The 17,217-nt window shown below is 42.8% G+C and overlaps 1 protein-coding gene across 3 annotated transcripts; it reads left to right on the plus strand.

The window, feature by feature from the left end:
- Window positions 1-662: 662 nt before the first annotated feature.
- LOC130908920 (acetylcholine receptor subunit delta-like) lies at window positions 663-15,226 on the plus strand. 3 transcript variants are annotated; one of them, XM_057824865.1, is made up of 12 exons: window positions 3,185-3,286; window positions 3,365-3,510; window positions 4,539-4,583; window positions 6,210-6,415; window positions 6,497-6,652; window positions 6,724-6,821; window positions 6,898-7,098; window positions 7,177-7,288; window positions 7,357-7,471; window positions 9,419-9,629; window positions 9,691-9,812; window positions 10,705-15,226. In XM_057824865.1, the coding sequence occupies exons 4-12, from the start codon at window positions 6,279-6,281 to the stop codon at window positions 10,885-10,887; spliced, it is 1,335 nt and encodes a 444-aa protein (XP_057680848.1). In that variant the 5' UTR covers window positions 3,185-3,286; window positions 3,365-3,510; window positions 4,539-4,583; window positions 6,210-6,278; the 3' UTR covers window positions 10,888-15,226. The 3 variants fall into 3 exon arrangements, with proteins under 3 accessions (XP_057680846.1, XP_057680848.1, XP_057680847.1); XM_057824863.1 differs by lacking the exons at window positions 3,185-3,286; window positions 9,691-9,812 and adding an exon at window positions 663-733 and having other exon boundaries at window positions 6,306-6,415; window positions 10,705-10,983; XM_057824864.1 differs by having other exon boundaries at window positions 4,539-6,415; window positions 10,705-15,217.
- Window positions 15,227-17,217: the final 1,991 nt, after the last annotated feature.

A 17,217-nucleotide genomic window follows, 5' to 3' on the forward strand; every position in this document is an offset into this window, starting at 1 on the left:
TGTTCTAGTATCTGATGAAAAATGTTGTTTTCATTACAGCAAATCTTCTTTCTTCATGGCAAATGAAAATGGCCAATTTGAAGGCATGCTCGAAAACTCGCCAAGTTTTGCACATACATACGGAGAGCAATGAAATTTAGGGAGTTGATAAGTTGTGCGTGGGCCCGTTCAGTCCTGCTTGTTTCCTATTGGTTTTTGGTCACTTTCTGTTCATTTTGGGGCACTTTGGGTGACTTCCCGCCAAATTTAAGGTAAATCTGTCTCGCTTCTTGTTGAATTTGGGGCGTTTTGGGTCCCTTCTGCTTGATTATAGGTCACGTCCTGCTATTGTTGAGGCAGATGTTTTGGGGGCATTTTGGGTCACTTCCTCTTGACTTTGAGGCAATTTTTGTTAGATTAGTCTCTTACATAAGTAATCGAAGTTGTTAGTTCACATTTGAGTCCAAATTTTGGGTCCACTTTCATCGATTTCGTGAAACTTGACTCTTAAGATTTAGCGGACGTGGATCTAACTGTTGTGTTTTTCTAGAACAGTGAGCGTGCGTTGCCGCCGCTTCTATTTTCTACCACTTGTTCCCGCAGCTGCCGATTGTCACTCAAAATCCCTTTGGCAAAAGGGCGGCAAACGGACGGAACGACGAGCGAGCCGACGACTTCTTCCTGACAAAACTGGAGCTCGACATGAAGCCGGCGCAAGCTCTCGCTGTTCTGCTGCTAGCGCTTTTCTGGCCAGGTCGGTTGTTTTTTAATCACAGTGTTTACAATGACGCACGTGGCTTTGTTTAGGTTTTTAAGCTCCATTTTTTAGTAGTATTTAGTAGGCTTTTTAGTAGTGTGCTCATTTTCATTCATTCCCTCTTAGTCAAACTGGTTTGAATATCTAGTGCCGTTAATGGCAGCCCAGCCAATTGTTTAAAAATTAAAAAAAACAAACAAAAAAAAACATTAAAAAATTGTATTTTTTTTTTTTTTTTTTCATATTTTAGGAATTAAATCGATATTACTTAATGTCCATTTGTTTCATATTTTTAAAAGAATGAAAGATAAGATGATATTTACTGTTTTCCTTTCACATTTTAAGAATTAAAATTAGGAGTATATTGTTTTGCAAAATAAGGGAAATTCGTTTATAAACTAATTAACTGATTTATTTGACTGTTTTTTGCATTTAAGAAATTAACATAAAAACATTGGTAAATTGACAATATTTGAGGTCTTTTTTCTAGTCTTGTTTTTTATGTGTTATGAATAATTTAATGTCTAGCACCGTCAATGTCAGCCAATGAGTTAAGGTTATCATTTGTTGATGTTTATTGCCTTTGTTGGCAAACGTCTGACTCAGCTGTCATGTGAAATTGGAGCTCTCCAATGTGCCGGAGTCTCTTCTCTTGGCCTACAAATGTCAGCTGGCGATCTGAAAAACCTGATCAAGATGACAGAAAAAGGACATTTGGAATGGATTGTACTTTTTTACATCATCAGTACAAGCGCCAGGCAGGACTAAACTTTTAGCCCACTTAACAATCATGTTCAGGGGCGCTGGAAGTCACTCACAGCCAGGGGTGCTGAGGATCTTTGTTTGTTTTTCCCATCCAAAAACAGCCGTTTCGGCCAAAGTTGTCATGCTCGCACCTTTTTTCCATACAAGGCGTGCAAAATGGCAGTACACACGCATGCTGGATAGTTTACATACAGTGCTGGCCAAAAGTATTGGCACCCCAGCAATTCGCTCAACTAATGCTCAATTTCTCCCAGAAAATGATTGCAATTAAAAATGCTTTGGTCGTAATATCTTCATTTATTTTGCTTGCAATGAGAAAACACAAAAGAGAATGAAAAAAAATGAAATCGTTTTCATTTTACACAAATGGGCCGGACAAAAGTTTTGGCACCCTCAGCTATGGGTGCTATTTTTGGATCTCTCCACAGGTGTTCTATGGGATTCAGGTCTGGCCACTTAAGAAGTCTCCAGTGCTTTCTCTCAAACCATTTTCTAGTCTGTTTTGGGTCATTGTCCTGCTGGAAGACCCATGACCTCTGAGGGAGACCCAGCTTTCTACATTATGCTGCAAAATTTGTTGGTAGTCTTCATAATGCCATGCATACGGCCAAGCAGTCCAGTGCCAGAGGCAGCAAAGCAGCCCCAAAACATCAGAGAACCTCCGCCATGTTTGACTGTGGGGACCGTGTTCTTTTCTTTGAAGGCCTCCTGTAAACTCTGTTGATGCCTTTTCCCATAAAGCTCTACTTTTGTCTCATCTGACCAGAGAAACATTGTTCCAAAAGGTTTTTGGCTTCCGCAGGTAAGTTTTTGCAAACTCCAGCCTCACTTTTTTTATCTCTCTGGGTCAGAAGTGGGGTCTTCCTGGTTAGAGTCCCTTTTCATTCAGACGCCGACCGATAGTACGGGTTGACGCTGTTGTATCCTTGGAGCGCGGGACAGCTTGAACTTGTTTGGATCTTAGTCGAGGTTCTTTATCCACCGTCCCTACAATCGTTTGTTGAAATCTCTCGTCATTTTTTTCTTTTCCATCCACATCTAGGGAGTTTAGCCACAGTGCCGTGGGCTTTCCACTTATTGATGACTCTGCGCACGGTATAAACAGAAACGTTCAGGTCTTTGGAGATGGACTTGTAGCCTTGAGATTGCCCATGCTTCCTCACCATTTTACTTCTCAAGTCCTCAGACAGTTCTTTGGTCTTCTTTCTTTTCTCCATGCTCAATGTGGTACACACAGGACAGAGGTTGAGTCAACTTTAATCAATTTTAACTGGCTGCAAGTGTGATTTAGTTATTGCCACCACCTGCTACGTGCCACAGTTAAGTAACAGGTGCTGTTCATTACACAAATTAGAGAAGCATCACATGATTTTTCAAAGAGTGCCAATACTTCTGTCCGGCCCATTTTTTGTGTAAAATGATAATGATGATAATCCCCCCAATTCTCTTTTGTGTTTTTTCATTGCTTGAGAGACTTTCTCTCGGCTGGCCTGCGAACGCCTTGGGATCCCGCCGGAGGAGCCTGTTGAAGTGGCTGGGCAGAGGGAAGTTTGGGCTTCCCGGTTAAAGCTGCTAAACCTGACCCCGGAGCAAACGGAAGATGATGGAGAGATGGTAGGATTTGTTTTTAAAAAAAATCTACCAAAATACCCCCCCCCCCAACACCAGGGGGTGCTGCAGCACCTTCAGCACCTTACTTCCCGCGCCACTGATCCTTGTTGGATTCCAGTAGAAGAATAAACATTTCCAGCCCGGTGGTTCATTAGCAAAATCACACGTTCAGAGGTCTTTTTTGTTTTCTTTTTTTTTGTTTTTTTTTTTTGCTTATGTTATTTTGACGTTAACTTTCAAACATGCGCATAGCATTCCAGTGCAGGAATGAAGACGAACGACTGATCAACCACCTGCTGAAGGAGCGCGGCTACAACAAGGAGCTGCGTCCAGTGGAGAGACAGGAGGAGGCCGTCGATGTATACCTGGCGCTCACGCTCTCGAATCTCATCTCCTTGGTACGGACGCTCGCTCACTAGGCATGTGCCGGTATGAGATTTTGATGGTATGATAACCTTAAGCAAAAATGCCGCGGTTTCACGATATGACGGTATTGCAATAATTTTTTTTTTTTTTTTTTGCAATGCTCTTAAAAAATGTTCAAACACATAGAAAATGCCTAAATGTAATTATAAACTAAATTACAAATGCATAAAAAAAACATTACCATCAAACAAAAACTTATGTTGTTTTTAACAGGGAGCAGGTGGATTCAGCCATGTTGGACGAGTTATGTCATATTCACTTTTGCCAATAGAGGGCAGAGTATCTACCCAAATCAATAAAACTAAATGCAAACACTTTCAAAACAAACCATAACACCACTTTATTAAACGAATACTCGAAGCAGCAAAATTGAATTCAAATCATTTTTTTCCAGTCGAATTACTCGAGTTAATCGATTAATCGTTGCAGCACTACAGAAGACTTTACAAAAGTAGGCTAATGGCAGAGAGGAAACTAGTTAGCCGTCTTTGTATGCTAACTAGCCACGTTATCTGCCTCATGAGCAAGCTTACATTATAGTTTTTTTTTTTTTTTACTCTCGCTAGACACACTAAACACCCTAGAGTGAACTTCTGGTTGGTGGGAAACGTTCAAGACAGCATTTACGAACATTACATTTTGTGTAACGTGACGGTGAAATCATGTTGGAGATGTTGCTTCCCTTGGCGGCCACCCTCCGCGAGCTGTCCCTTCTCTAAGCCGCAGCAGTCTTTTCTTTTCGCTAGCTGGAGTGCTCCCATACCAGAGACTTTGTCTTTTTTGAGGGTGAAAAGCTCCAAGCCACACATTTTTTGCTGCATTTTTGGGATGTAAAAATTAGCTAATACCATACTACGGTATGACGAAAAATTTTAGTGGTTTTGAAACCGTGATGTTTTCATACCACGGTAAACCTTGAAACCGGTAATCGGCACATGCCTATCGCTGACAGACAATTTTTGAAAGTTTGAAATTGGACTTCTGCTTTGGGTTTACGCAGAAAGAAGTGGACGAGACTCTGCTCACTAACGTCTGGATCGAACACGTGAGTTCAAGGATTTTAGAACAAAGTGCCACAATTAGTGCCAACGTCAAGGTTGCTGTTGACATTGGATGTCTAGTACCGTCAATGACTAATGAAGGAATCTGACCCTTTAGCCAGATTGCCGGAATCACGCCCGCCGGACCCGCGTTGGCGCAGCTCCTGCGACCCGGGCCGGCGGGACTCCGACAACCTGGCCAAACTCCGCATGTTCACCTTAGTCTTAACCTTGTGTACATACTCCATTTTGAAAGCTGGAAAAAGGCTTCGAAGCACAACTTGACAATTTATTCAGGTCGACAGCAATCATACAGCACAGAGGGACCCAGGCAAGGATTCAGGGTCACCATATCACAAGTCAACAAAAGGTTATCAGGAAAAAAATGAAAATGCTTAGTTAAACGCTCAGTCTTTTGAAGGCTCTCGCGGGGCGACCGGTGGGCAGGAAGGAGGGTGTGTTTAGGATGACCGTCTATCGCAGTTTGGGCTGTTTAGTCCGTGCGTCACAGTTGCTGAGTCACCGTTGCTGGGGAAACCGCAGTGGGAGATTTTGCAGCCTCAGCGACAAAGGGGCTCTTGGACTCTTCTCAGTCGTGTTATCAGTTGGATATCGGTTGCCTGGTATACCAGACTCACCGCTGTTCCAGCGATTGAGTCTGGCGACCGTCCGGCGGATCAGATTCCGAGGGCGGAGCAAGCCACAGCAAACAGACAGCGGAGTGGACCAATCAGCGACTGGCAGACATGACGTTGTTAAAGCGACAAGTAATTAACGTGAGCGGAGAATGGAGAAGTTTATTCAACATGGCTAGCGCTAGCCGTGTTGACTGTTGTCAATGACTTGTGTTGATGTGGTTTTGGTCATTTAAAACTGGTTTTATCGCGGATTGGAACATATTCTCGGCTCTCCCGTTCGCCATCTGTGTTGTTGTAGAGACGACTTTCGGCGCGCAAGAATGACGTTACTCGTTAAGAACATGTCACGCAATTCAACGAATTTGATTGGACGAAATATTTTGTACTTGCTCGAGAGGCCGTTAATGGGCTGGGTCCCAGACTGTTTCTCACAGTGTTTGAAAAATACAGGGAGAATAGTCTGGCGGTGCCAGGCAAGGATATCGGGGCTTCTCCGGTGTTCCATTTGTTGGGACAGGACGTCCCACCATTTGTTCTGGACTGTCTGGAAGAACTAAGGTGGAGACGCAGGCTTGTAGATGTCTTGCTTATCACCTGGTACGTCTGGATCGAACATGTGACTTCAAGGATTTTACAACAAAGTGCCACAATCGGGGCCAACGTCAAGGATGCCGTTGACATTTGATGTCTAATACAGTCAAAGGCTTAATCGTAAATATTCTTTTAGCAATTTATTGTTTAATTGTTGATCATTTTTTAAAATGTAAGAAAAAAACAGTCAATATATTCCTAAATGTTGGTACAAAAAAAAAAAACAATACAAAACACCAGTGCGGTGCGATATGGTACGCCAAACGAGATAATGTCATTATCGCCATAAATAGAACTGCTCCTGCAATGCATATTTTGGTGAGTAGAGGGCGCCCCATTTTCTCTGACTTGCTACAGTTGAATTTTTTTTTTTTTTTCCCCCTCATTTTTTTATACATTAAGAAACGGGTATAGAAATCGAAATTTTCCAATTGAGTGGAATCTGAATTTCACATCGAACTCTGTACACCTATGGCCGATTCGGTTCTCGTGGGCCAGACGTGGACGGACTACCGGCTGAAGTGGAACGTCAGCGAGTTCGACGGCATCATGGAACTTCGCCTGCCGTCCAGCATGGTATGGCTTCCTGAGATCGTGCTGGAGAACAAGTGAGAAAGCGTAGCTCCTTCCCGTTTAATCCCGCGGCGCGGCGGCCTGAGAAAGCACGCCTTCTGTCGTCCCCCGCCCAGCAATGACGCCCAATTCAAGGTGGCCTACTACTCCAATGTGGTGGTGAAATACACCGGGCTATGCTACTGGTTGCCCCCCGCCATCTTCCGATCGTCCTGTTCCATCAACGTCAACTATTTCCCCTTCGATTGGCAGAACTGCACCCTCAAGTTCACGTGAGTTCCTCCTTCCCTCCCCGGAGCTCGGATGTTCTGAGTCCAATTTGATGTGACCTCTGCTACGCTAGCTCCCTGACGTACAACGCCAAAGAAATCCGGATGCTCCTGAAGGTGGAAGACGACGTGAAGACGGAGTGGATCATCATCGATCCGGCCAGCTGGACTGGTGAGAGCTCGAGGTCGTCGGGACGCTGGGGGGGTGGGGTTGCCGTATGTGACGCGGTGGTCTCTGCCGCCATCAGAGAACGGCGAGTGGGAGGTGATCCACCGTCCGGCCAAGAGGAACGCCTACAAGCACATTCCCATGGAGAGCAACAAGCACCAGGACATCACTTTCTACCTCATCATCAAGCGCAAGCCGCTCTTCTACATCGTCAACATCATTATCCCCTGCGTGCTCATCTCCTTCCTGGCGTCGCTCGTCTACTACCTGCCAGCAGACAGTGGGTCGCTTCCTATTTTCCTAAACCCTGTATTGCATAATAGATTCCTATATTTTGCCATCTATTTTGCCTCGCCAGGTGGCGAGAAGATGACGTTGTCCATCTCGGTGCTGCTGGCTCAGTCTGTCTTCCTGCTGCTGATCTCTCAAAGGCTTCCGGAGACTTCCATTTCAGTCCCGCTCATTGTCAAGTAGGTCATTCACTGTAGGCGGGCGGGCGGATGGATGCTTTTTGTGATACTAATACACGTTGTCTTAGGTACCTGATGTTCATCATGGTGCTGGTTACCGTGGTGGTTTTGAATTGCGTGGTGGTCCTCAACCTCCACTTTAGGAGCCCCAGCACGCACGTCATGTCCGAGTGGACCAAGAGGGTAAAGCTGGGATTATTTTGGCTACGAGTTGACTCATTGGTTCATACATACTGGAATTGATGGTCGCCTAATTTGATTAGTTGTTGAATACTGTGTATCACAAAAGTGAGTACACCCCTCGCATTTCTGCAGATATTTAAGTATACAGTATCTTTTCATGGGACAACACTGACAAAATGACACTTTGACACAATGAAAACTAGTCCGTGTGCAGCTTATATAATAGTTAATTTATTTTCCCCTCAAAAAAACTCAAAACATAGCCATTAATATCTAAACCCCTGGCAACAAAAGTGAGTAAACCGCATGGGAACTGCGTACATCCCTAAATATCCAAAATGAGCACTGCTTGTCATTTTCCCTCCAAAATGTCGTGTAACTTGTTACAGGAGTGCTGTCAGCATTGCTGCAGAGATTGAAGAGGTGGGGGGTCAGCCTGTTAGTGCTCAGACCATACATCAAATTGGTGTGCATGGCTGTCACCCCAGGAGGAAGCCTCTTCTGAAGAAAGCTCGCCCGTCTCATCAGACCATAGGACATGGTTCCAGTAATCCGTGTGCTCTTTTGACATGTCTTCAGCAAACTGTTTTTGGCCTGTCTTGTGTACCGTCTTCCTCCTGGGGTGACAGCCATGCACATCAATTTGATGTATGGTCTGAGCACTAACAGGCTGACCCCCCACCTCTTCAATCTCTGCAGCAATGCTGACAGCACTCCTGTAACAAGTTACACGACATTTTGGAGGGAAAATCACAAGCAGTACTCAACTTGGATATTTAGGGATGTACAGTGGGGAGAACAAGTATTTGATACACTGCCAATGGGAAAACCCATTGGCAGTGTATGTACGTAGTAGGGTTGTTCCGATCATGTTTTTTTTTGCTCCCGATCCGATCCCGATCGTTTTAGTTTGAGTATCTGCCGATCCCGATATTTCCCGATCCGATTGCTTTTTTTTTTTTTTTTTTTTTTTTGCTCCCGATTCAATTCCAATCATTCCCGATAAAGAAAAAAATGAATAAAACTCGGACGAATATATACATTCAACATACAGTACATAACTACTGTATTTGTTTATTATGACAATAAATCCTCAAGATGGCATTTGCATTATTAACATTCTTTCTGTGAGAGGGATCCACGGATAGAAAGTCTTGTAATTCTTAAAGGATAAATGTGACTTTGTATATTGTGACTAAATATTGCCATCTAGTGTATTTGTTGAGCTTTCAGTAAATGATACTGTAGCCATTTAACTTCTGCCCAAATGCATGATGGGAAGTGCAACCATGACTGTGCGTCGTGGAACCAATTGATATATCTTCTCTGCGTTGGGAAATAACATAGGGTGTTAAGAAAAAGATCAACTATTACCTTTCTTCCCCACATTGCTTCCCACGATTATTCTAATCGCTAGGAGAGGGATTGTAAGGCTTTAGCCATTTAAAAAAAGGCTCCAAAGGCTGCCAAAATGCACTCTACTCATTTTACGCCGCCTTTTAGCTCTATATACTGTATGGGCAAAACGGCACCATCATAGATTGAACGCGACAATGCGTGAGTGGGTCGTGCAGCGCATGTGTTAATTTCGTTAAATATTGTAACGTGATAAATGTAAAAAATATTAATTCTCACCGTTAACGCGATAAATTTGATAACCCTACCTTAAGCTTTAACTAAAGAATCTGGAAGAGTGTAACACATTATGTCTGTAACAATTTAAGGGGGATTTAGATATTAAGGGGTTTAGATATTAATGGCTATATTTTGAGTTATTTTGATGGGAAAATAAATTAACTCTATTATATAAGCTGCACACGGACTACTTTTCATTGTGTCAAAGTGTCATTTTGTCAGTGTTGTCCCATGAAAAGATATACTTAATAAGGGTGTACTCACTTTTGTGATACACTGTAACTAACTAAAAGGAGGATCTTTGCTCATCAGTTTTTCCTAGAGCGACTCCCCCGCCTGCTGCTGATGTCGCGTCCCGCCGAGACGGAGCCGTACTGGGACGGCTCCTTGCAGCGGCGCTCCAGCTCGGCGGGCTACATCGCCTCGGCCGAGGAGTACTACAGCGTCAAGTCCCGCAGTGACCTCATGTTCGAGAAGCAGTCGGGCAGACACGGGCTGGCGGCCCGGCCCGCCCACGCCGCAGGTACGCCCGAGCCGAGTCGCCTCGCCGTTCCCCAGAGGTCACGCGCCTGTCGTGCTTCCAGTAAAAAAGCTGCAGGAGGACAGCGGCGGCGTGACCGAGCAGCTGTACGGCGAAATCAAGCCGGCGGTGGACGGGGCAAATTACATCATCAAACACATGCGCAACAAGAATGACTACAATGAGGCGAGCCAAGCGTTTGATTTTTCTATCAATCAAGGCAGTCACAAAGCATTACAGTGCTGGCCAAAAGTATTGGCACCCCTGCAATTCAGTAAGATAATGCTCAATTTCTCCAAGAAAATGAGTGCAATTACAAATGCTTTGGTAGGAATATATTCATTTATTTTGCTTGCAATGGAAAAAAAACAAAAGCGAATGGAAAAAAAAAAAAAAAAAAGAAATCATTATCATTTTACATAAAACTCCACAGATGGGCCAAACAAAAGTATGGCACCCTCAGCCTAATACTTGGTAGCACAACCTTTAGACAAAATAACTGCCGATAACCGCTTCCAGTATCCATCAATGAGTTTCTGCTGGAATTTGAGCCCATTCTTCTTTGGCCAACTGCTCAAGGTCTCTGAGATTTGAAGGGTGCCATTTTCAGATCTGTCCACAGGTGTTCTATGGCAGTGTTTTTCAACCTTTTTTGACTCACTGCACATTTTTACATTGGAAAAAATCTCGCGGCACACCACAAACCAAAAATGTTCCAAAATTATTTTCTGTACAGTATATTCAATTATAAAATAATTTCTCAGTATGTATACTTACTCAGTGTCAAACTTGAGCCTGTTTAGATGAACACCAAGTCGATATCCGTATTCTTCAACAGCTCTCAGTCTTTGTTTTCACTGAATTATTTTATAGCAGTTAGGCTTGAAAAAGTTCAGAATGATCAGACAGGGGGACTTGAGCAATGTCAGGGCTGAGCATCTCGCGGACAATGGCTTTGTAGGCAGGTAGTATTAATGTCTCTGTCACGGTGTCGGACTTTTTGGATTTAGCAACAAGGTTACTTTTGTCCAGCACCGTATGTTGGCAGTCGACCTAATCGTTCCTTCACTCGATACAGGAGAAGGACAACTGGAGCGGCATCGCTCGCACGGTAGACCGCCTGTGCCTGTTTTTGATCACGCCGGTGATGACGCTGGGCACCATCATCATCTTCCTCATGGGCATCTACAACCACCCACCGCCGCTGCCCTTCGCCGGAGACCCTTACGACTACAGGGAGGACAACCCGCGCCCGCTGTAACGCGTGAACGTCATTTTCCTCAGATATTCTGCTTCGCTCGTTCATTTAGAGGTGACGATTCGAATTGGAAAGTACAAACGGTCTAATTCAGAAATTGTGAAAAACAGTGGCGCCTATTTTCTTTTTTAATTAAAAAAAAAAAAATTTGTTGAGACATTCACTTTGAAGTTTCCGGAATAATCATATAACCTATCATTATTTAAAAAAACAAAACAATACAAAAAAATGTTGAGACATTCACTTTGAAGTTTCCAGAATAATCATCTAACCCAGTGCTTCTCAATTATTTTCTGTCATGCCCCCCCAGGAAGACGTAAACATTCCGCACCCCCCCCAACTCTGCCACCACTGTAAATATACTATAGAATCATTTGTATATAAAATTCTTACTATTATAAGAACACCTCTGCATAGCATTTTGTAATATAAAGTAATATAGATCAACTTACAAAAGTAGAAACAAAAAAACCCCACAAACATACTGTAAAAATACACTTGATACATGTTTTGACCGTTTGATAAGGAAAAATAAAATTTAACAATAAATAATAATAATATAATAATTATAATAAATTCCAATTGATTAGCAACATTAACTCACGAGGCCAATATGCCAAACAATTACACTGAAAAGCAAAAATTAAATCGAAATAAAAAATGACAATGTCATTGGACAGAGGGACACTCTATATAAGTCACTCCAGAGTATAAGTCGCACCCCCAGCCAAACTATGAAAAAAAAGTGCGACTTATAGTCCGAAAAATACGGTAGTAGTTTACTCCAGAAACATGAATCCCAGCATGGCCCTGTGGTCGACGAGTTTGTTAGTTGGTGTGACAGATCATTTTTCCAACGTAACACCTCTAAAACTAAGGATATGTTTTTAGATTTTAGGAAAAAACAACCCACTCCTCCTCAACCCACTTGTATAAAAGGTAGCAGTATAGAGGTGGTGGAGCAGTATAAATACTTGGATCCTGTGATAGACAGTAAACTCAAATTCGACGCAAATACAGAGTATCTGCAAAAAGGGCCAACAAAGATTGTACTTCCTAAGGAAGCTTAACTCTTTTAATGTTGATAAGGCTATCTTGTCCTTGTTTTATAAATCTTTTATTGAATCGGTTCTTACCTTTGCTTTTATTGCCTGGGTTGGAGGAATCAGCCTGAAGGAGAAAAATAACATCAACCATATTGTGAAGGTGGCTGGTAAGATAATAGGTCTCCTTAACAGATATTTATTAGAGGCAGGTCATGAGGAAGGCAAAACACATACTGAATTGTGTACATCATCCCCTTCATTTCTCGTTTGAGGTCCTTCCATCAGGCAGGAGATTCAGAGTCCCTTCTTACCCAGTGCAATTCGGTTGCTAAATTTGCACAATTCTTGCACTTAGATACAAAACTGTCTATAGCACTTTAAATGTTTAGTCTGTGTTGTTTTATTGTACAGCGGGGCAAATAAGTATTTAGTCAACCACCAATTGTGCAAGTTCTCCTACTTGAAAATATTAGAGGGGCCTGTAATTGTCGCAGAGGCGTCGCGTCCCATTAGGCAAACCAGGCAATTGCCTAGGGCCCCCAGCCAGCAGGGGGCCCCAGAGGGCCAACAGAATTAACACAAGTAGCTTTACAGCACTGTCGCAGCGACAAGTGTAGGGAGTGTTTCAATGCCATGGAATCATTTGGCAGACTATCGAACGATTCTGTTATCAATCGCAATCAGCACTAACCATGTCAAGTAGATTATACATGTTTAAGAAAGCCCAAACAGCTATTAACGCCACATGATTGTCTAAAGAATCACCAAGTACTCTCTGGAAAGTCCTTGCCAAGTGTTTTATGTTGATTTTCACAGGCCACCTCATTATTCATGTGACTACTTAAAAAATTAGGTATTTTTCCAAAAAAGTCTATTAATGGGTCTATCGTATTCCTCTCCACATACTCTATAAGAAAAATATAACATATATGCATCTAAAATAATCCTAAATAATTTTATCAGGAAATTTAATACTCATTTCGGTCGGTAGTCCACCAATCAGTGGTTTTTACGGAATAATTTGAATTTGGTGGGTCGTAGGGCCAATCTGACTACTGATTTCACACGAACCTCCGCATCCAATGGTGGTATTTTTGTGTTGCTACTCTTTCTTCTATTGCTCCAAGTCCAACTGTCCCACTTACTTGCACACGTTCGAAAGGCCCCATGTTGCTTGTTGCCTGGGGCCCCCGGGGACCCTTGCTACGCCTCTGATTGTCAACATGGGTAAACCTCAACCATGAGAGACAGAATATGGGAAAAAAAAACAGAAAATCACATTGTTTGATTTTTAAAGAATTTATTTCCAAATTAGAGTGGAAAAGAAGTATTTGGTCACCTACAAACAAGCAAGATTTCTGGCTTTCAAAGAGCTCTAACTTCTTCTAACGAGGTCTAATGAGGCTCCACTCGTTACCTGTATTAATGGCACCTGTTTTAACTCATTATCGGTTTAAAAGACACCTGTCCACAATCTCAGTCAGTCACAATCCAAACTCCACAATGGCCAAGACCAAAGAGCTGTCGAAGGACACCAGAGACAAAATGGTAGAACTGCACCAGGCTGGGAAGACTGACTCTGCAATAGGTAAAATGCTTGGTGTGAAGAAATCAAATGTGGGAGCAATTATTAGAAAATGGAAGACATACAAGACCACTGATAATCTCCCTCGATCTGGGGCTCCGTGCAAGATCTCACCCCTTGGCGTCAAAATGATAACAAGAACGGTGAGCAAAAATCCCAGAACCACACGGAGGGACCTAGTGAATGACCTACAGAGAGCTGGGACCACAGTAACAAAGGCTACTATCAGTAACACAATGCGCCGCCAGGGACTCAAATCCTGCACTGCCAGACGTGTCCCCCTGCTGAAGCCAGTAGACGTCCAGGCCTGTCTGCGGTTCGCTCGAGAGCATTTGGATGATCCAGAAGAGGACTAGGAGAATGTGTTATGGTCAGATGAAAACAAAATAGAACTTTTTGGTAGAAACACAGGTTCTTGTGCTTGGAGGAAAAAGAATACTGAATTGCATCCGAAGAATACCATACCCACTGTGAAGCATGGGGGTGGAAACATCATGCATTGGGGCTGTTTTTCTGCAAAGGGACCAGGACGACTGATCTGTGTAAAGGAAAGCATGAATGGGGCCATGTTTCGAGAGATTTTGAGTGAAAATATCCTTCTGTCAGCAAGGGCATTGAAGATGAGACGTGGCTAGGTCTTTTAGCGTGACAATGATCCCGAACACACAGCCGGGGCAACAAAGGAGTGGCTTCGTAAGAAGCATATCAAGGTCCTGGAGTGGCCTAGCCAGTCTCCAGATCTCAACCCCATAGAAAATCTGTGGAGGGAGTTGAAAGTCCGTGTTGCCCAACGACAGCCCCAAAACATCATTGCTCTAGAGGAGATCTGCATGGAGGAATGGGCCAAAATACCAGCAACAGTGTGTGAAAAGCTTGTGAACAGTTACTTAAAACGTTTGGCCTCCGTTATTGCCGACAAAGGGTACATAGCAAAGTATTGAGATGAACTTATGGTATTGACCAAATACTTATTTTCCACCATGATTTGGAAATAAAATCATTCAAAAATCAAACAATGTGATTTTCTGTGTTTTTTTTCTTCCACATTCTGTCTCTCATGGTTGAAGTTTACCCATGTTGACAATTACAGGTCTCTCTAATATTTTCAAGTGGGAGAACTTGCACAATTAGTGCTTGACTAAATACTTATTTGGCCCACTGTATGAGAGGCAGGTCACGAGGAAGGCAAAACACATACTGAATTGTGTACATCATCCCCTTCATTGCTCGTTTGAGGTCCTCCCTTCAGGCAGGAGATTCAGAGTCCCTTCTTTGAAGTTAAATAGGACAAAGAACTCCTTCTTACCCAGTGCAATTCGGTTGCTAAATTTGCACAATTCTTGCACTTAGATACAAAACTGTCTATAGCACTTTAAATTTGTAGTCTGTGTTGTTTTATTGTATGTGTTTGAGTTGTTGTGTTATCTGTATGCTTACCTGCTGTAAGACAAGTTTCCCCTTCTTAGGGGACAATAAACTGAACTGAACTGAATTGTTGAAAAACTGTAATTATTAAACCTACTGCTCCGTGTTTGATAAATAAAAACCTGGCTTGCACACTACAGACAATCTCTGTGCACGCCTTACCTTTGTTTTTTTTCGGGTCAAAAGTTACATACCAGCTCTAAAATACCGCTGCTACTTAGCTGCTGCTAGCTAGTAAGTCTGAAATGCATTGTGAAGGTCCTGGTTGTTTAGAGAGTTAGTGTTAAAAAGAGTGCACACTTATCTTTGGGGTGACTTCCTTCTGGAGTATCCGCTGTGTTTCTCACTTTACGTATAGATGAGTGCAGGAGCTGAGCTCATTCACATGTGATTATCATCAGTGGATACTCATAATATAACACCAATATTAATAATTACTTCACCACCTTTATTGACCTGTAGGAGTCAGAGCAGAGTGATAGACCGATTTGCCACCTTTAAAAAAAGACGGCATTCTTTGATGCTTCCATCTACCAATTAACTTGCAATTGTAGACATTTTTTCCTGTTCTTCTACAGTCCCTGACAAAAGTCTCGTCGCTTATCCAGTTTGTAGAAACAATTGCTAATAACCTGACTTTGAATTATTCAATTGGTTTCAGAAATGGCTCATATGAAAGCTAAGACCCTCCCAAATGTTGAATGTACAAAAATATTATTTGTTTCACTGAAAAACAGATTTATCATTTAATGAAGACGTAAATGTCAAATTTTGGCAAGACAAAAGTTTTGTCGCCTACAGAAAGTAGTATGAAAATTGAACCAAAAAATGACTTCAAATACAAAAATAATATGTAACATAACATAGTAGTGGTGCTATGAGATCCCAATTTAATATTTTGTATGACTTCCATGGGCTTGAAGGACTGCAACCATGCGGTTCGGCAAGGATTCATACAATTTATTGATGTAGTCATCAGGAACATCAAAGAAAGCAGTCTTGCATGTCTCCCAGGGTTCATCAACATTCTTGGGTTTCGTCTTCCATGCTTCCTCTTTCATCCTACCCCACACATGCTGAGCGATGTTCATGTCTGGTGACTGGGCTGACCAGTCCTGGAGGATCTTGATCTTCTTTGCCTTGAGGAACTTCTGAGGTAGAGCTTGAAGTATGCCATGGAGCACCATCCTGCTGCAGAATTTGTCCCTTTTTATGGTTAGGAATGTAAGAGGCAGCTAAGATTTGTTGATATTTCAGACTATTTATGTTGCCTTCCACCCTGCAGATCTCTCGCACACCCCCATACTGCATGTGAACCCAGACCATGGTTTTGCCACCACCAAACTTCCCTGTTTTCTGAGTGAATCTCGGATCCATGCGGGCTCCAGTAGGTCTCCTGTAATATTTGCGGCAACTGTGGTGTAATTCAATGGATGATTCATCTAAAAAATCCACCTTTGCCACTTTTCCACCGTCCATCCTTCTGACAGGCTGTGGACCTTGGCAAATGCCACACGGTTTTTTAATTGTCTGCACCCTGAGAGATCTGCATTTTGTCACTCTCGCCTGATTATAGGTGAAGGAATCTGGCCTTCTAGCCAGACCGCCGCTCTAACGACCCGGGCCAGCGAGTCACCTTAGTCATAACCCTTTGTATCGACTCCATTTTGAAAGGTTTAAAGAAGGCTCACTAAAAACAAGTTGACAATTTATTCAGGTCGACTAAGATCAAAACAGTAAGGCGGAACAGAAACACTCAGGCGGGGGAGGCGAGGTCACCCTATCACACGTCGTCAAAAGGTTCCAGAGAAAAATGACCACAATTAGTTAAACATTGTCTTTTGAAGGCTCTCGCGAGGCGGGCCGTTGGCAAGAAGAAGGGTGTGTTTGGGATTATTGTCTGTTTGTGGACTAGACAGGAGGATTCGGGAGTTACTGTTGTCAGGACAACGAGGGTCTTGGATTTTTCCGCCTCAGTGTCAAAGGGGCTCTTGGAGTCTTATCAGTCGTGTTATCCATTTGATATCGGGCGTTCTCAGGTGTTCTTTGTGTATGGACAGGGCGTCCTGCCATTTGCTCTTGACTGTCCAGGAGAACTGATTGCGAGCGTTGGTGGTAGAGATGTGGGCTTGTCAGCGTCAATCGTGCTATTTTATATTTTGGTTGTGTTAGATTAATACAAACAGTAAATACGAGAAAAGATTGATTGATTACTGTATAATAAGTGTGTTAGAATAATGCAAACCGTTAGACTGTGCCTACGAGAAAAAGTACTAT

Source organism: Corythoichthys intestinalis, chromosome 20 (genome assembly GCF_030265065.1).
Source record: "Corythoichthys intestinalis isolate RoL2023-P3 chromosome 20, ASM3026506v1, whole genome shotgun sequence".
Taxonomy (NCBI): domain Eukaryota; kingdom Metazoa; phylum Chordata; class Actinopteri; order Syngnathiformes; family Syngnathidae; genus Corythoichthys; species Corythoichthys intestinalis.